The sequence below is a fragment of the Pteropus medius genome, unplaced genomic scaffold (assembly GCF_902729225.1).
Source record: "Pteropus medius unplaced genomic scaffold, Ma_sr-lr_union100, whole genome shotgun sequence".
In the NCBI taxonomy this organism is placed as follows: domain Eukaryota; kingdom Metazoa; phylum Chordata; class Mammalia; order Chiroptera; family Pteropodidae; genus Pteropus; species Pteropus medius.
This window is the reverse complement of record NW_024342475.1, coordinates 2,641,145-2,661,750: the sequence shown is the minus strand read 5'-3', so window position 1 is coordinate 2,661,750 and position 20,606 is coordinate 2,641,145. Positions and strand designations below refer to the sequence as shown.

Here is a 20,606-nt window from a genome sequence, read left to right as displayed (position 1 = left end):
ACCCCCTCCCCCCACACCTCTTGAAATAAAACTGGCAAAAATAAAAAGAGCATTCTGGGAAGCATTTAATAATTTAAACATTTATGAATTAAGAATATAAATAAAGGGTTCCCAGTCCTTGTAGGAGGGGAGAGGGTGGCGGAAGGGACATGGCAATGACAGGAGCCTGGCTGGGCTCTCACATCTGGGGGCGGGGGAGGGCTGCGCATGGACCCCGCAGGGCGCAAACGGTTAAGGGTGCGCGCCGCCCGCGGGTTAGGAGTCCCCGCGAGCCCTCTGGCCCGCGAGCTGTCGCCTTCTGGAGGTCACCGGGCCCTTGGGGCGGGGGCCCACTGTCGGGCGCGCAGGTGCGGACGCGCACACACAGCGGGGCCAGAGGGTGGAGGGAGCACCGCGGCAGGGCCCGAGAGCGGGGGTGCGTGTGCGGCCGGGGGGCCGGGCGCAGGGCCGCTCCAGCGCGGCGTCTTTTCTTCTCTTCGCAGTGATGTCATCGGCGGCAGCGGCTGGGAGCCGGGAGGCGGTGGCGGGGGCGGCGCCGGGCGGCCGCCGCAGGTTCATGTGCATGTAATGAAAAGGCACTTGACAGTCGGCCAGGACGCACGCGAGGGAGCGCGAGCCGGCCGGACCGCGGCGCCGCCCGAGCCAATCGCCGTCGCGGGCCTCTCCATGGGCGAGCAGGAGGAGGGGGCGGTGAGCGCTCCCGGCCCGGCTGCGGCCGCTCCGAGGTGAACGGCGCGGAGACGGGCTCGCGGCGCCGGGAGGCCGGGCGCGCCGCCGCTATGAATTCCGCCGAGCAGACCGTTACGTGGCTCATTACCTTGGGGGTGCTGGAGTCGCCCAAGAAAACCATCTCGGACCCGGAGGGCTTCCTGCAGGCGTCTCTGAAGGATGGGGTGGTCCTCTGCAGGCTGTTGGAGCGCCTGCTACCCGGGACCATCGAGAAAGTGAGTGCCCCCCGGCCCGCGCCCCCACGGCGCACAGGCCCCGGCGGTGGGAGCCCTAGGCAATGGGAGGCCTCGCGCCTCGCCTTGCTTGCGCCGCAGCTGGGGATGCGCGGCGACGCGCGGGCGCGGGGTCGCTCGCGTCCGCACCTGGTGGCCGCGCGGGGATGGGAGAGCGCGGGGCGCAGAGTAGCCCACGCGCCTCCTTTGTGCGCGGACCCGGGAACGCGGTTCGCGCGGGGGGGCGCGCTGGCGGCGCGAGGACCCAGTGGCGGGAGCTCGGGGCGCCATTGTGTGCGGTGCGGGCTGGGGAGGGGGCCAGGGCTGCGTTCTAGGGGAACGACCCGGGGAAGGCCCGGGGGGAAGGGGAGCGCTCTGCTCCGCCCTAAGGTGGAGTTGCTCTTCTCCATGACCCGATAAGAAAACCGTCCTCCAACACTGCGTACAGCTTCCTCTGAGGCTTTGTTTGAACTCCTTTTGTTGGTGATATAGTATGAGAGTTTCGCTCTCCGTTTAATTGACCAATTGCTAGGCATCTTTTAAAGATGCATTCATAAATACGTGAGGGCTGGATTATGAAATAATTTATTGCCCTCCCCACGAAAGAATTCCTCGTGTCTCCAAGCCCAGAGGATGGCAAATGCAGGGTTGGAAAGCCCTGGCATTCTTCAAGCTGGCTTAAAATGCTAGATTGCATTTTAGGTTCCTACCTGATTTTGAACAGAATCTCTAGCCCTACAGACCCAGCTTCTCTTCTTCGTGACTGGTGGTTTCCCTGGGGCTGGAGTGTGAACCTTGACCCGCATCTCTGTGAGTGATTAAAGTTTGCTTTCCTCTCCTACAGCTGACAAAGCAGGGCCAGAGGAGAGAGCGCTTTTAAAAAGGATGAATTCGCTGTATTTCAAAAACACTATAGTCTTATTCCATTTTTTTCTGCCAATACGTAATCTTAAGATCAATAATTAGTTAAAAGATCTTAAATGTAGAAATTGAAGTACACCGTGGTTAGGAAAAACCATTTAATTTTTTAAATGGGCACGTTAGCCCCAATGCACAATAACAATTTGCTAATAAATATATTAGATGACTTTAAAAAGTAAAATGTTTAATCTTATAAGTTTGCACATGTCTTGGCACTACATTTTTGAAGGTCGGAAAAGATTTTATTTAATATGAATTTTGCATGCATACTGTTTTAGTTATTTTTCTTAGTTGGAACATATTTATGAAAACAGTTCATTTTAGAGTGAATAGCTGTCTGCCTGTCCAAGAAATAAGAATATTGCTTGTAAATGAACCTGATGTTACAATAAAACTATGATTTAAGACAGGAATAAGGAACAGGATCTAACTTTCAGGGTACTCAAAATACTTTGTTGTCATCTGGACATCAGATCCTTCGGTAATAAAAGACAGATGTTGAAAAGCATTGAAAACGCATGCTAAGTTTACCAAAACAGGCTTACATAAAATACTGTTCCATTTCTAAGAGTGAAGCTTTAAGAAACTTCATATGTTATTTAGATAAAAACATGTCACTATCAATGCATGTTATTTGGCATTTTAACTACATTAATATTGATTGGCAGACTTCAATAATCATTTTCTTTTAAATTCTAGAAAGACTTTTTTTAGAACACTGGCATGCCTTTCATCTCTAAAACAAAAAAGAGAGGAATGAATAAAATGTTTAGCTTGCAGAAGCCAAATTGAAACAACCCAACATAGTCTAAAACTATGGTCATTTGGAAATTTTTTATATTGAAACTATCCTTTTATTTCCCTTAGGCCCCGTTGGGTTTTAGGCTGATACTATCACAATGAAAGTTTAACATCAAAATAGCAAATTATAGAGAGAACTACTGATTCTCTGTGGTTCAGAGGTAGGTTTTTGGGGTAAAACATTAGCCATTCTCTGCCTCTGAAAATCTTAGATTTTAGAAGTTTCATGAGCTTTTTCCATTTCCTAAGAGTTATTTATTTGAACTTTTCGATATTTGCATGCACACCAAATAATGTATGCCACAAAGCTCACACGCTGAATAGCTTTCATTGGAATGTGGGAATGTTAGTCTGAGGATGTTTTTCCTTAAAAAGGAACATTTAGAAACAACTGAATATTCATATGGAATTGAAGGATCTTTATTGCTGTTTGCCATATGAACACACTGACAACTGGTTAATGGAGTGTAAGCAGCCAGCAACTTAACATTTGCAAATTCATAATTTAAAATTTTGAACCATTAGGCTGGGAATAGTGCATAATTAAGAAAAGTTTTGAGGTGGGTCAGATTTTTCATATGCCTTTTCTTAAGAAAACATTCCCTAATATGTTTCTTGCATTATGCTCAGTTGTTCTATTTTAGACCCAGTAAAGAGTGGAGAACTGGGAGGATATTCATTGTGATTCAGATTGTTCTGCTCATTTTAAGAAAGTGTTCTGTCAGCCTCTCCTTTATGTAGTTCTGCTTTTCTTTAAGGTGAAAGGTTAGACAGAGAAAAGAGGGGATTATAAACTTTACATGAGCAGTTCGGAAAAGAAACACGTGTCATTATTGCCAATGATATGTTTTCTGCTGTAGGGGAGAGAAAAGTGGGGATTACAAGGTTTCCCAAATCTTCGTGTATGCCCTTACGCTTTGATTTTCTCCGGTAATGGCCAGGATGTTTTGCTGACCTACCTGCACTATTTGGTTCCCTTATTTCTCTTGGGATGGGAAGCACACAAAAGCCACAGGATCTAATGAACCTTGTTAGTACTGAGCTCATGAATTAACACTTTAAACATCCCTAGACGAGTCACAGGGAGTGAAAGATCCAGAAGTTTTAGAGGATTAAACATTACTATAAGGTTAATAAAACACATGAAAATAACAGAAGTCATGAAACACTGCTTTAATTTTACTTGTAAATGCAGCAGATGAAGTTGCTTGATTCACCATGAAATCACAAAGAACTTGGTTCTTTTAGGATAAGACAACACACAGTAATCCGTGAAGTGCTGCACAGGAGACACTCCATCAATCAATATTTGTGGAATGTAATTGAAAGTCAGATGCTACCTTTCTGGTCTTGCTAGATGTCCTGAGTGTGCAGGTGTGCGTGTGTTTAAACTGGTTTAAGCTGTTGGACTGGGTATTAGTGTCCTGGGGCTGCTGTAACAGAGACCACAGACTGGGTGGTTTAAACAGCAGAACTTCATTCTCTCACAGTCCTGGGGGCAGGTGTCCAAGATTAAGGTGTGGGCAAGGCTGCGTTCCCTCTGCAGGCACTAGGGGAGGATCTGTCCAGGCCTCTCCACGGCCTCTGGTGGTTCCTCGACTTGTGTCAGTCAGCACAGCTCTGGTCTTCCCATGGTGTTCCCCCTGTGGTCTCTTCTGTGTCCAAACCTCCCTCTTTTATAAGACACCAGTCATTGTATAAGACACCCAACCCAAGTATGATCTCATCTTAAATAATTACATCTGCAATGATCTTGTTTCCAAATAAAATCATGTTCTTAAGTATTGGGGGTTAAGACTCCAACATTATCTTTTTGGGGATCCATCCTATAACAGGTTGCATAATTTGAAGCAAGGCAATTTAAGTACTTGCATACCTGAACAGCAAGTTCTAAGGGGTTTTATTACAGGAGAAAACAACTGTAAAAACAACCATATGGGGCAGAAAATCAAGTCAAAGTCAAGTGTAGATGAAAAGAACCGAGGAATTAATAAGTCCAAGGAGACTGCATTTGAGCTATCCAGCCTCTGATGATTTTCTGACACATGGATTAGAATATGGTTTGTATTTCCCCAGACCGATATGGCAGTCCTAGGTGATCTTCTGCAGCGCAGAAAATCTTTGAATTCTGATATAGTACGGGGAAAAGACAAAGCCATTTCCTAATGGATTCGCGACTTGCTTTCCCAGTAGTCCTAGGATTCTGGGGCTGGTTGGGGATGGGGTGGGAAGAGAGAGGAAGTCTAGTAGCTACTGGACAGCAGTTCTAAGTGCCCACTGTGAGAAATTTGCCTTTACTTAGGCCCCTTTGCCCTAAGGATGTGGTCAGTGATGGCAATGTGGTATGGTGGTAAGGGTCTCATGCAGATTTGGAAGGCCTGTAGCTATACATAGATGCTTGTTGATTAGCTGGGAAAGCACTCAGAGAAAGTTCTAGTTATAAAGCATGTTATCCTCACTGTGTTTTTAAGAAGACTTCTTTAAACCTTGCAAAATGAATTACTGGTTATATCAAGTTGTTTCTAATGAAACTACTTAAGGTTTCAAAATAATTAATTTTGCAATATAAACGTCTGCTTTTGAAGCACGTGACTTTAAAGTACTATCTCAACTCTGCACTGGGGTGATTCTCATTTTGGATTTCAGGCCCAGCAAACTGCATTTGCTGGCTCAGTCAACATAAAGCAAATAAACTTAAATTCAATTTAAATCGGGAACGCCTAAAGTGATTTCCTGAGAGCCACACTAGACATGCTGTAGTGTTTATGCTGACATCACACACATGCACAACCACTCGCACATTTGCACACTCACACCCATCTGCTTGGGTTTGAAGGATGCTGGGGGAGAGGATCACAAAATGGCCTTCATTAGAGGCAGCTGCCTCTGTGAACTCTGGAGGAATCCAGCGTTCGTGCTATCTCAAGACCTCATTCTATTAATAGAAATAACACTCATAAAGGCCTTTTCTCCTCATTTCTTTAAGCACTTCCCACCTTTATATAGATCTCTTTTAAAGAAAAAAATGTGTTCCCTGAGTTGCAGGTACTATGTTAAACTGCTGTCTCCATGTTGTCTCATGTCACACCCGTTTCCCAGATGAAGATGCTGAGGCACAGCAGTCTGCTGTGCCCAGGTCACCCACCTAGCACATGGAAGCAGAAAATTCCAGCCCAGGGCAGCCTACTGCCAGAGCCCGAGACCTTTCAGGTGATGACAAACTGCTGCTAGTTGAGTACCTGCTGGCTGTCTCACCTGCACTAAATCAGGGGAAGATAGGTTGTTACTGACTTTAGGAATTACAAGGCAGGTGAGGAAGTCAGACAGACAATGGGAAGGACCAGAGCAGATAGAACAGAGTCCAGGGCTAGATTGGACTCTAGCATAGACTGCCGGTCAGCAGGGATCCCAAGGGGGAAGGAGACATAGTGGGGACTGTTGGGAGGTGAGGGCAGGCAGCAGTCTGCATGAGCAGTGCTCCCTGGCTGAATGAGAACCTGGAACAGCTGGGAAGAGGACACAGCTCTAGGAAGCGCCATTCTTAGAGTATGGCCTTGGGAAAGCTTACTTCAAGCCTTCTCATTCATTCTCATGGGAGGACACCCCCAAGGACTTCGGTTAAGCTCTAGCTCTGGCATCTGATAATCCTCCTTGTGGCTCCTGGGCTGTCTGACTCAATTTGCTGGGTGTCTGTCTATACCAAAATTTAAAACAACATACTATGCTATAAATTCACACACATGTACATGTGTATATGTATATAATAAACTTTTAAGATTAAAGTACTATATATGTATTTATTTAATGAATTTCTTCTCCCTTCAGAGGCAGCTGCTCACTGTAAAACAACTGGTGGGGACTGGGGGCCCCAGGATGGATTGTCGGCAGAGCCATTCTTGTTTGGCGAGGGTATCTCTAGTCTTTTGGATTGGAGTTTTGTGGCATCTAGAGTTGCCCATGTGTCTGTCACTGTCAGTGGGAGTTACCACAAAGGCGCACCATCCCTCTGGGTCTCAGCTCTCCTACGGGCAATGCCAGGGTTTGGGAGGTTCAGTAGTCCCTAAGACCTACTGGTTTCTCTTGGAGCCACTGTAAGATGATGTCCCAATATGTGCTCTAGAGTCATACATTTGATAGGTAACCTCAGGCAGCCTGCCTAAATTCTCTGAGTCTCAATTTCTTCCTCCTAAAAAATGAGATTAATGATATCTGCCTGGAGGGGATGGCTTGTTGGGGCAATAGGGTCGTTATGAGGGTAGATGAGTAGATGTGAGGGATTTCGTGCGGTACTGGGCACAAAGTAGGTCCTCGGTACGTGGTAGTTATTATTATTTTATGAATTGACATTGAAAACTTTCTCTGCCATGACCAGGAAAACTCTAAGCCAGGATTTGAAACCCAAGGCCCACAAAACCCAGGAATACTTCTTTATTCTAACAGCAGGGCAGATTCTATAGGGGGCTAGCAGCCCCTCCCTTCCCACCTGACAGTCCACCATTGTTGAGGTTAGTGGGACTGCTGAATTTGGTTTCTGGGATCCTCTGTTTAGCGCCAGGTCCCCACGCAGCTGCTGAGCGCACACAGCTGCTGGCCCAAAGGGGCCAGAGGGCCAGGCTAGGGGTCTCAGGTTTCACATGTATAGAGTTTCATACTTGAGAAGGGCCAGGAGTCACAGATGGGCAGTGAGGTCCTGGACAGCCCGCCCTGTGTCTGCAGAGGGAGGGCACGCTGGGGCTGTCTCTGGGCTCTATGTTTTGTGTACGACTTCTGACTTTTCCCTGCATCAGTTCTACCAAGTTAGGAGAATTTATTTCCTGATATTTTTATATTTCTAACTTTAGCTCTGAATTTTTAAAGTTTTATGAACCAGACTGGTAATTCTCAGCTCTGTTTTTGCAGGGTAGTGCTGAGTCTGCTATAGTCTAAAGGCCAGGGAGAAAGGAGTGAGGATGTTTACATGGGATGTGTAAAGATACATTTTCAACACATTGGTTTAAATGATTTAAATCTAATTAATGTATTTATTTGGTTTGTACTATGTGCGTGCCAGTGTACACATCATATGCACAGAAACACATGTATTTATTGGGTTCATTTTACGTGCATGCTAGTATATTATATCATACACACTGAAGCACATGCAGGCATGTATTCTATATCACCTTTTCAGGCAGGTTATAAGAGAAACCATAGGATCTCAAGTGTAAAGCAGTTCTCAGTGTGAAGGCATTCTCAAGAGGTCATCCAGTCCAAACTCATAATTTTACAGATGGGTTAACCGAGGCAGTTGCATATAGCTATGTAAGTTGTGTACCGCACAGTCTAGGGAGAGTCATTCACACTGCAGTCTAAATGAAGGGCCTCTCCAGGACTGTGCTCGGGGAGTGCTCTGGGGTGGTGATGCAGAGAGGTGAGCCTCCATTGAGGTCACCCTCCCAGGGCACAGAGCAAATTAGAAGAGGTCTGTGGTAGATTACAAAAGTAGCCCAAATATGCTACCCCTTCCTGTAGCCATGCCCCTTGTAGAGTGATATTGCAGCTTCTCCCATCCAGAGGTAGAGCCTGTTTTCTTTTTGAATCTGAGCTGGCCAATGGAATGTGGCAGAAGCGACAGGTGCTAGTTCCTAACTCAGGTCTCAAGAAGCCTTATGTGTTTCCAAACTCTTTTAAACTCTTCCTCGACCGCAAGGACAAGCCCAGGGCCTAGTTACTAAGGGATGCAAGACCACATGACAGCTCAGTTGTGCCTGCTGAGGCCTCCTGGACCCACCTACAGCCCACCAACCCCAAACACTGGAGAGAGCTCAGCCAAGATCAGCAGAGCTGCCACCCGAACCAGAATTGACCACTGCTGCATGAGGCAGCCCAGAAGGACTGCCCAGATAACCCATAGCCTCACAAATAAAAACATGCTTACTTCACTCTGCCACTGAGGTTTTGTGGCTCTTTGTTACACAGCTTTACCGTGGCAATAGGTAATGGGTACAAGGATGGAGAGTGGAAGTGGGATTTCGTACATAACTTTGTTATTATTACACTTGGAGCAGGTGTTTTTTTTTTTTTATTACCATTTAAACTTTTATTAAAACAGAAAACAACTCAGACAACTTCTTTGTTCTTGCATCTGATCTGACCATGAAGTGATTCTTTATGAGGATGCAGGTGAGAACTGTCAATATACTGGTTCCATCATAAAGAGCATATTGGAATATCTAATAAAGTTGGGTAAATGAAATTAAAAAGAACAAATTAAATATTAAAAATAACAGAATCTTTCCCTAAATATCAGGGGCATTAATCATCTTCAGTGTAGCTCATTTGCAATTAAACTCAATCATATTGCATAACCCCCAAGTAAAAAACTGAAGGAACTCATCGATAATTTTCACAGCATCAAAGATCAAGAGATAGTTATCTTCTTTAAACTGGACAAAAGATGTACACATAATGGTTACCTTGGCTGTTAGTCTTCCAACTATTTCCACGATTCCAGAGATTTCGTCTTTAAGGGGCTCCATCAACTCAATGGTTCCACTTTTTCCTTTTCCATCTGAAAGAATAAGCATTTTTCCTTTGGGGTGAATCTTTTCTAGCCAACCTACAAAGCAGCCGGGCCAGTAGATGAACTGAGCCACTATGCTGGCATTGATACCAGACTTGCATAACTCTATTACCTCCACCATGATTCCAGGGACGATCTGTGGCTGGTAGGAAACAAGAGAAAACTCCACTTATTTATTTTTTAAGGAGCTGATCAGCTTGTCTTTTCTCCAAAGAAGCTGTATGTGATTCAGAACCAAAAAAAGTGTATATAAAAGAAATTTAAGCCTCTTCCAGTTTATGTTAAATTGCTTTAGTCCAAAACGAGAATCTACAGTTTTAAGTTTGCTTTGAATTTGCATAGTTTCTTGCAATGAAGTCCCGTTCTGGCAGTGTGATTTTCGTTAGCAACACCTTCTTTAAAACGGTCAAGTTTTGGATTATTTGTAAATACCTTGACCTGGGATGGCCTTTCTCCCTCAATTCTAAGTGTCTCACTACTAAGATCCTATGCCAAGAAGATGCTTTTCCACCTATTTCCTGCCCTTAAAATGGTTTAAGTTCATAAGGCAGTTAGCAAATTTATTCAGAAGTCTTTTGTCAGGAATACAGATTCTCTGAAGAAGCCTATTGCTTTTTGAACATATGCCAAAAGATCATGACTTTGTCATTCACTTTAAGGAAGAATGTTATCGTGATTTTGATGGAAAATTAGGAGTTTGAGATTAATCGTACTGGTGCTAATTGCCTCTGTTGTTGGCTTCCAGGAAGAGAAAGAGACCATCGGAATATCTGGAATCCTATTCCAGGCCTTTATTTCTTGAGTAACCTCACTGTGATCTTTTCTGTGGCGCTGAAGAAATTGCCTTGCGCAAGACCCATGTTTGTACAGTGAATCTCATAAGACACTGGTGTTAGTAACAAATTTCTTCTCATGGAAACATGACATTTTCTGGTCATAGTTTTCCTATTTGTTAATGCCTTTTTGTTTCTTTTGAAAACAAACTATAAATAGAATGTGGTCAAATTCTTGACAGACTTATGGCAAAGGTTAAACTTCTAGAAAGTACCACATAAGCCTCACTTTTAAGTGACAAGAGACTGGAATTGAGTGTCTTTCAGACTTTATCAACGGATGACAAATGGAGAAGACTAAGAATTCAACTATTGTACCTTCAACAAAGAACATTTACTTTGAATCCTAGTAACTGCCATGTCAGCAATCCAAGGATGGCTTTTCAAATAGCAGTAATTATATATTTTTTGGATGCACGTCTTAAGCATACTGTTTATGAACTGTTAAAATAATATTCTGAAAGTGAGAGAGTACTCATAATTCTCATATAATTCTTTTGTTTCTGTCATGGAGCTTCCACTTTAAGCTAGAAAAATAAGGGCAAATTTAACCTAAAGTTAGTAATAGACAAAAGAACAGAATAGGAATCAGTGAAACAGGAAACAGAAAATTACTAGAGAAAATCAACAAAACCCAAAGTTGGGTCTTTGAGAAAATCAATAAAATTGATAAACCTGTTAGACTGGTCAGGAAAAAGAGGAAAAGACAGAAATGACCAAAATGACCAATATGAAGAATCACTACAGACAGTACAGATACTAACGGGATAATAATGGAATATTAATATTTTTATGCCACTACTATAATTTAGATAAAGCGTACAATTCCATGGAAGACACAGACTACCAAAGTTCATTCCAAAAGAAACGAATAACCTCAATAGTCCTATATCAATTACAGAATTTAATCTTGGAGTTAAAAACCTCATAAAGAATATTCCAGGCAAGATGGCTGCACTGCTGAATTCTAAACAATTAAGGACTTGTACCTAGATTACATAAGGAACTCTCAAGACTCAATAATAAGGAAACAAACAGCTCGATTTAAAAAACGGACAAATGATTTGAGCAGATACTTAACCAAAGAAGATATACATATAAAAAACACATGAAAATATGCTCAACATTATTAGTCATTAGGGAAATGTAAATTAATACCACAATGAGATACTACTATATACCTATTAGAACATTTAAAATTTAAAAGAACAAGTGCTGGTGACGATGTGGAGGAATTGGAACTCCCATCCTCTGCTGATAGGAAGGTAAAGTTGTACAACTGTTTTAAAACATACATCTACCAAATGATTTATCCATTTGATTTCCAGGTATTTACCCAAGAAAACGGAAGCGATGTGTCCTTACCAAGTCTTGCATGCAAATGTTCATAGCAACTTTGTTTTTAGTAGCCACAAATGACACAATCCAGATGTTTTTCAACTGGTAAATGGATAAACAAAGTATAGTATATCCATAGAATACTACTCAGCAATAAAAGGGAATAGATGAAAATTATGCAGAGTAAAAGAAGCTAGACAGAAAAAGTGCATACTGTATGATTCTACTTAAAATTCTAGAAGATATAGTGTAATCTATAGTGACAGAAAGTAGATCAGTGCTTGCTTCAGGGGCACAAAGAGACCTTTGGGGTGATGGTTTTGTTCATTATCTTGATTCTGGTAATGGTTTTACAAGTAATCACATGTCAAAAGTTATCAAATTATACACCTTAAATAGAAGCATTTATTGTATGTCAATTATATCTCAGTATGTGTTATATGACAGTATTCACCCTGGGTATAATTAAGTTTTCGTCATATGTAATGGAGCTTGGATTCATTTTACTAGTTATCCCCTACCTAATTGTGAATCCAGAAAATGTATAGAATTTTAATGTATAGTGGTAAATAGTATACTTAGATTTATTGCCAGAGAGCTCATTTATCTATTTGTTTGTTTTCACATCAAATCTTTATTGGATACCTACTGTGGTTTAGGAATTGTGTTAAGACATGGGGATATAATGATTAGGAAAAATAGACTTGTATACCGTCTAGTGGGGGAGAATACCATTGAAGAAATTATAAACTTATCATTTTACAAATTGATATAAGTATTCTGAGAGCAAGGAACAGATTTCTAAAAGTTCGGTGTGTAGCAGAGGAACCTGATTTATACTTGGCATTTGGGACCTAAGATTGGTACAAGATTGTGAGTGAATTCAGTACTGAGCGTGTGAATTGGAGCTCAGAGAGGACACCTGGGCTGGAATATAAAAGTCTGGGAGTCACTATAGAGATGTGAACTGAAGTGGAGTGGCGAGATTTCTTATGGGGAGATTCTGGAGAGAGAATACGAGAAGGCTTTGGGGAACTTGAGAATTGATGGCCAGATAGTCTGATGAGCCCCAAAAGGGGTAAGAAAGGTGGCTGAAGGGTGGTTAAGTCACAAGAGAGCCTGGTGACTGGAAGTCCGTGGAAGAAGATAGCCATGAGTGTACTCTTCAAAAAACTAAAAAGCTTTGGCAACATGCTTGGAGGGAGAGAGGGCACTATTATTGTTTTGGGACAACAAGCATGCACTGGACTGTCCTGGGCAAGCCTGGCTGAGTGGTCTCTCTAGTCTATTCATTAGTGACCTTAGCCTGTGTGAAGTAATGAGGGTGGGGTCCTGGGTGAGGGTGGGTTCAGGACAGAGAGGGGCTGATGAAGGAGGTTTATTAAAACTGGGGGAACTCTGAGCACAGAGGATTGAGGGGAGTAGAAATTTTGGAAATAGAGTGTGGAGTGTGAGAAAGTGGGTTGATTCAACAAGAGTGGTCACATGGCTGGGAGCCCATCAAGAGCTCATTGGATGTGGATGGAGGTGTATAAATTTATAGCGATTTTGAAAGGGACCAAGCAGGACATTATGCTTCTCAACTTTTGAAAATTTTGTTAAGAGTAAGTTAACCTTTAGCAGTTTTCTCCTTGATAAAGGAGACTGTAGAAAACTGTATTCCTTTCAATAGCTTCAGGGGAATATATCTAGTTCTTTTTTTCTTTCATTTCCTACATTTTTTAACATGTTTGTTTACGTCCAACCAGTGTTGTGTTGAGGCTAAACAGTTGTCACCCTGAGCACTTCTGAGATTTCCATCTTATCTTAAATGTACTAACGTCAACGGTTTAATCTCCCTCCTTTGATTCATTTTACAGTGAATGGCTTTTGAGGTAAAACTGGCGACACTGCTGAAAATTAACCTTTCTGCTGCCTCTGTTTTGTAGCTGACATTTGAAACTCCATATCTGATGTAGGTAAGGCGTTAATATATAATTTTTAGAAAGTTAAGGGTCGAGGACCATTTGTATTATAATTTTATGAATGTATATGTGTCTCCTGGGATTTGCTTTCTCTCATTTAGAAAATGCTCACAATTTGTTACCTATCATAATAAATAGAGATAAAAATCAAGTGGTATTTATTGAGAATATTGTTCCTAAATAACCACAATAAATGTAAGCAATGTTTAGGTTTGGGTATTATTTTTCCAATTCAAAGCAATAAAACATGCACTATTCAGTTCCATCTCCATGTGTGGGAGAAGTAAGCCCACCAGTTATTTTTTTCTCCTTAATCCTTTTTCTTTGAGAGGATGGTGGTGAGAGTGTCATTTGAAGGAGATTTTTAGGGAAGAGATTTTTAGGGAAGGAAATGTGACACACACACTCATTGAGGACCTTAAAGACTGAAACCACACCTGGACCAGCCAGATTGCATGCATGGCCCTTTAAGAAGACAGCAGACCAAGGTGTGATCAGCTGGGGGCTATTCCACAGGTGAGCACTGGCTGCTTACTTACCTGGGTTACCCCTCATACTTGAGAAGTTTCCTAACTACAGGCGTACCTTAGAGATGTTGCAGGTTCAGTTCCAGGTCACCATAATCAAGCAACTATCGCAGTAAAGTGAGTCATGTGAATATTTTGGTTTCCCAGTGCATATAAAAATTATGTTTACATTATACCATAGTCTATTAAGTGTGCAATAGCATTATGTCTAAAAAAAAGTAATACCTTCATTATGAATACTTGCTTGATGCAGGGTTGCCACAAACCTTCAATTTGTAAGAATTTCAATGTCTGAAGCTCAATAAAGCAAAATGCAATAAAACGAGGTATGATGAGGTATGTCTGTAGTGCCTTTTAGTTCAAGACAAAGCGGACCTCATGCTGCTTCCCTGTGGGCTTGTGGAGCATTGAAATATTAAGAAGTTGAAAGAAACCTCTTGGATTGGAAGGGGCACTCGGAATTTGTTAGAAAAAGGGGATTTCCTCACCTGTTTCTGTGCATTTAGAAAACTCTTGTATGAAACAGAAGAACAATCTCTAGTGAGACTAAACTCAGGAGGTTTGTATGAGATTTGATGAAATTAAATGGAGGCACTTAAGGAGAGATCCTTAAAAGAAGGTTGGGAGGACTGTGGCTAAATCAGATGACAGCTACCAAAAGGTATGGAGATACTTCTAGGTAAGGGTTTCTCTTTAATACAAGGCTTTTAAGAGAAAAATAACTCAGCCATGTTGGGGTATGGGGTTAGGGAGTCACCTCTGGGAAGCGTCTGGAATGACAGATCAGAACAACCAGGCAGCTTAGCTATGGAATTCAGCTGAGCTGGAATCCATTGTAACACTGCTTCTCAGGGGTGGTTGGTCTGTGGCCCTTAAACTGGGGACCCCTTGTTTTCTGAAGGTCTGGCGGAATCCGTGGGGCTCACACTGGCCTTTCACCAACACCGAGGACACGTGCCTTAATCTCATTCCAATTTATGCTTTTCAATTCAGTAGCCAATTAAGAATTCATTTTGTTATTGAACGTGGAGAAAACAATGACAAGTTTTGACAACCTTCTTCACCCCATATCTGGTCACGTCATAGGAAGCTCCCTTTCTAGATGATTCCTTTTCTAGATTTCATTGTTGAGGTGACCTTTAGGGGCCATTCTTCCTTCCAGCGAATGATGTTGAAATCACCTGACAAGGGTTTTCAAGCAGCCATCATAAAAAAGGTTTCCAAAAGCAGCAGTTACGAATTCTTTCAAAATGAATGGAATAAAAAAAAAAAAAGGACATCTGAGCAAAGAAATAGGACTTATAAAAAAAAGAAACAGGTGAAAATCATGGAACTGAAAAGTAGAATAACTGAAAACTCACTGGATGGGGTCAAAAGTGAGTGAAGATGAAAATATAGAACCAGTGAACTTGAGGACCCATCAATGGAATTTGCTCAATCTGAATAACAGAAAAGGACTGAAGGACAGGAGGAAGTTGCTAAGAGTCCTACTCTCTCCCTCAGGCTATCATGAGACAATGACACGTGCAGTAACAAAAACAATAACAAGTGCGGTTTTGGCAGTTGCCCTTATTGACTCTCTGCTCTCTTCTTCTGTGTCTTGTCTCTCATCTCTGAAATGTCAGAATCACATGAGGTCTTCATCAACTTACTTTAGCCCCTTTGTGAAACTTAGGAAACTAATATAAGGCAACCTTATTAAACATGCAGGTCTCGTGGACAGCTGCATAAAGTGTCAGCCAAGAAGAGCCTGAAGAGGTCTGAGGGAGCAGGCCAGCTGGTTAGGGGGAAACCAATTTGGAGCCAGCGATTTTTCTTAGTGATAGAGAGATGAGAGCTGAAACCAGAGTGCTGGCTCTCGGCAGCACCCAGCTAAACTGATGCCCTGATACACACAAAGAGAAAATGGAGCCCTGGATACTGAATGTGGGCAGTCCTAGAGAGAGCTGGGCAACAGCTGGGGAGCTGGCCTCGGGCAGAGCGGGCGGTGGTAACAGGATGCGTCTGTCGCGACAGAAAGGCTATGGTTTTGCGGTAAAACCCAAGAGCATTTTTCATTTTGCCTGTAATGATTATATTTCCAAGTTTTTTTTCAAGGTTGGTTCCTGTCTCAAATATTCAATTCTCATATTAGACCAGTTATATTAATTTTTGGTTCTAGGTGCTATGTCAGCATCACTCAACTTCATTTTTGGTAGCTATAATCAAGTAATTCATGGTACTTCGTGTCATAAGCACAGGTCTTTAATTCATTAATTTACTGAATAAATATTAAGTGCTTATATATGCCAGATGTGAGATCTAGCACTCATCCAAACAGACCAAATACTCTGTGTGTGGAGCATATATTTCAAAGTGTAGGGAGTAAACATAGTACACAAGTAGATCACATGGTATGTTGCACAGTGATAGGTCCTATGGAGAGAAACAGGAGGGTGTGGGGGATGGGAAGTAACAGTAGTTAGGGTGACATTGCAATTTTACATGTGGTAGTTAGGGTAGGCATTACAGACAAGTAACTTTTGAACAAAGACTTGATGGGTATGAACAAATGGCTAGGCATGAAGTGACAGAGGGAGTGCCTGTGCGAAGGTGCTGAGGCAGGAGCCTACCTGGCAAATCTGGGACCAGCAGAGGCCAGTGTGAGTTGGGGGAGACGTAATAGTTGGCTGATGATGTTACAGAAGGAACAAGGGATCAGACTCTGAAGGACCTGCTCAGACATCATGAGGGCTTTGACTTTTTAAAAATATTAATAGACTTTATTTTTTAGAGCATTTTAGGTTTCTAGAAAAATTGAGCAGAAAATACAGAGAATTCTCTATACCCCTTCTCCATGCCCCCTCACTTACCTCATTATTAATATTTTGCATTATTGTGGTACACTTGTTAACAATTGATGAATCGATACTGATATATTAACTAAAGTCCATAGTTTACATTGTCTTGTACATTCTCTGGGTTTGGACAAATGTAAAATGATGTATTCACTATTACATTATCATACTAGATAGTTCTACTGCCCTAAAAAGCCTCTGTGCTCTGCCTGTTCATCCCGTATTCCCCTCTAGCCCCTGGCAACCACTGATCTTTTTACTGTCTCCATAGTTTCGTCTTTTCCAGAATGTCATGTAGTTGGAATCATGCAGTATGTAGCATTTTCAAATTGGTTTCTTTCATTTAGTAAGATGCCTGTAAGCTTCCTCCATGTATTTTTTGTGGTTAATAGCTCATTTTTAGCACGGAATGATCTATTGGCTGGATGTACCACAGTTTATCCATTAACCTATGGAAAGACATCTCAATTACTTACAGGTTTTGCCAATTATGAATAAAGCTGCTGTAAACATTTGTGTGCAGGTTTTTGCATGGACATGTTTTCAACTTGTTTAGGGAAAGCACATTTACCCAAGTAACGTGTTTGGTGGACCTTATGACGAGAATGTTTCGTTTTGTAAGAAATAGTTAAACTGTGGCTGTACCGTTTTGCATTCCTACCAACAATGAATGAGAGTTTCTGTTGCTCCACATCCTCAACAGCATTTGGTGTTGTCAGTGTTGGGTTGGTGTCATTCTAATGGTGTGTCGCAGTATCTCATTGTTTTAATTTGCATTTCCCTAATGACATATGATGTGGAGCATCTCTTCATGGGCTTAATTGCCATCTCTATATCTTTGGTGAGGTGTCTGCTCAGGTCTTTTGCCCATTTTCAAATTGGGTTGTCTGTTTTCTTATTGAATTTTAGTTCTTTCTATGTTTTTGATACAAATCCTTGATTGGATCTGTGTTTTGCAAATATTTTCTAAATGATTTTTGAAAACATATTTCCCAAATACAGACCGCTTACACATCTGAGGCATAGCTATGACCCTGTTTATTTCAGCTCATACTCTGCTGATACTTAAAGAGTTTTGAGAGAGAACGATATTTTTATCACCTTCTTATTACTTAGAGTTAATATGAAAGTCTCAATCGGCCACCGAGTTCTTTCATGCAAGAGGCTTTTACAGCTGAGTATTCTAAGCGTGGTCCCCTCCTTACCCTTGCCTTTCCCTCAAGGGAGGGTCTCAGCTGCTATTTATAGAGGCGTGCTTGCCAGGGAATGTCCTCAGCTGTTTTCTATTCCCTTATTCAGAGTCTCTGATGAAGACTCCCTTTTGCTTCCCAGTCTCTCTCCAAAATCAGCCAGCCGTCTTTGCATACCTTCAAACCTCCCACACACTATCATGTGGATTAAAATAGAATTTTTTCCTAGGTGGTCAATGTCCAGTCTTCTGGCTCTGAGGCTTTAACTTGCCTTAAATGCAGCTTCTTGGACAGTTTGAAAATGAAAGATTCTTTAGCGGGGAGGGTCGTACACAAGGCAGTGCTCTGCTCTGTAGCTCCCACTGTGGCCCTTTAGTTTCATTGTGTGTGGAAAGGGCATGGAGAGGGGGGTTCAGAAGCAAGGACAAATAGATAAGCTAAAACAAATGGGGCATAGCAAGGCAAGTGTAAAACCCTCTGAGATATCTGAGAACACGCAATTAAACATGGCATACTCTCAGTGGCTGTAGGCCAGGAGTTGACATTCTAACCTGAGGTGTCTTGGTCATAGGTAGGACCATCGGATTGTGAGATCTGTGAGACCAGCTGCCACCAGCGTCCCATGGATTTTTTTTTTAAATATGAACATAAAACATTGATCAGATAACCTAGAATAAACAGACTTCAGCTGCTCTTCCCCTCCTAGAAGTTTCTCTGCCCTAGTTGCCACACTGATATTATATGGATACACAGCAAGTTCTCTCTTTAGATTTATTTAGCACCTTTCCATCAGACCACAAGCCTTTTCATCAGCTTTTCCACTGATGGACAACAGACAGATACCACCAACCATTCTGCATGTGTTCAGCAGGTAAGGAAATGGATGTCAAAGGATCAGAAACAACATAGAAATGAGAGCTTAAGAAGAAAATAGGTAGTGGCTCAGATTTACAAAATGGTATGCCATAATTTATGGGCTGTTTTAATTAGGTCACAAGCATGAGAATGAGTGAAAAAAGATTATTATTCCATATAAACAGGTAAAAACTTCAAGTAAGTAAAATCTCTGACCACAAGGCCCAATTCGAGTTGTCTTATGAAATTTTATTCTTTTGTTTTTATCAAGATCCTATAAAGGCATAAGAAATAGCATCTGCTTAAGGAATGTCACGAGATATTAACAACAGCCCATCCCATGCACCTCTGCTTCCTTAGCATCCAGATCACAATCAGGGCATGTGCTGTTTTCAAGATTGCTCTCCCTTGATTAATATATACCTGCCTATTTTGATCTAACACTATTTGGGAACAAAATACAACGTCAGCCGAGAAGTTTATTCTAGGTTGTCTGTTGAATGTTTTATGCTCACATTTAAAAAAAAATCCATTTTTGGCATTGGCATGAATTTGGGATGGTTGCCACCATTTCTGAAGGACTTAAAAAAAATGTGCTTTTGGAGTTTGTGGGAACCAAGCCTCGGGGGACACATGAGTTAATTTAAGCCATACAGCCTTGCTGGTCCTCTCTTTGATGTTTCACATGTCTTGGATATCTGAATTTAGTTTGGGAACTGGAGATTTTGTACATTCACATTTCTTATTGCCCTTTATAGTTTGGCTAGTTCCATACTAAAGGAAGACATTTTATTTTTCTCCAGATGATTACAGCATCTATACAGGACTTGGGCTTTGGGATATACTGAAGAAGGAAAGCAAAAGAAAAAAGGAAAAAGAAAGAAAGAAAAGAAAAGATATATATACACACAAACGCTCTCTCTCTCTCTGTATATATATCTATATCTATATATGTATGTATATATATTTTAAAGGCTTAAATTTCTTTTAGTAAACTATTTGTAATCCCAGGCTATGCATTTTAGGGGGGATATTTAACAACCAAATTCTTGAAATTTCTGCTGGGTGCTTCATCTGTTTTCCAATGGATTTGGAGGAAGAGCTGCCCAGCTCAGAGTGCTGTGGAAGAGCATGAACTTTGACCAGGAGATTCCTGCAATCTAATTAGAATAAAGCAATGGCTACCAGGTAACTGAAAATTAGGTGAACCAATAAGTGCTAGTTAGACTTTTAGAAGGTGAACTTAGGATTTTAAACATAGCATTGCATCTTGGCATGGAACAGTGGAGATTTGCCCTACAAGGACCCCAACAATGATAGCTGTGTTTGCTAAGGACTGTTTTGTAATGGCAAAGGTATCTGGGCCTGAAGAGAACACTAGATTGGAGCATTCTTTTAAAAAATGTATTTAATAATACGTGCATGTGGTACAAAATTGAAAGGGTACAAAAAAGTAGAGCGAAAAGCAAGTTTCCTTTCGCTGTCCTCCAGGCCCCATTTCCTCTCACTGGAGGCAAGCAATCCTGGTTAAAAGTATCTGGCATGTGCTTCCAGGGATATTTCAAGCATTTCTAAACACCTATGCACATTTTCTTCTTGCCTTTTCTTTTTACAAAAAAGGTAGCATGTTCTGCATACTGTTTCTTATGTTCCTTTTCTTCTCTTATTGTAATGAGGAGATTTTAACATATCAGTATATAAAACTACCTTTTTAAAAGGCTGTGTGATTGATGTGTGATGTTCTGTTTTGTGGAAGTACTATAATTGATTTATTCCTTTTTCTAAATTTGTTCCCATCTTTTGCTGTGACACCATGTTCTAGTTTTAACAGTACTAC

At 41.7% G+C, this 20,606-nt stretch overlaps 2 protein-coding genes across 3 annotated transcripts in view; one reads left to right on the top strand and one right to left on the bottom strand.

Moving 5' to 3' along the window:
- Positions 1-641: 641 nt before the first annotated feature.
- The window catches only part of ARHGEF7 (Rho guanine nucleotide exchange factor 7), a 128,815-nt gene continuing 108,850 nt past the window's right edge, over positions 642-20,606 (top strand). For both annotated transcript variants that reach the window (XM_039866261.1, XM_039866266.1), the window contains exon 1: positions 642-944. In XM_039866261.1, coding sequence (XP_039722195.1) covers positions 780-944 — 165 coding nt within the window. In that variant the 5' untranslated portion in view covers positions 642-779. The remainder of the gene's footprint in view (positions 945-20,606) is intronic.
- LOC120605329 (replication protein A 14 kDa subunit-like) lies at positions 8,972-9,346 on the bottom strand. The gene has a single exon (XM_039866267.1). The coding sequence runs from the start codon at positions 9,344-9,346 to the stop codon at positions 8,978-8,980; it is 369 nt and encodes a 122-aa protein (XP_039722201.1). The 3' UTR covers positions 8,972-8,977.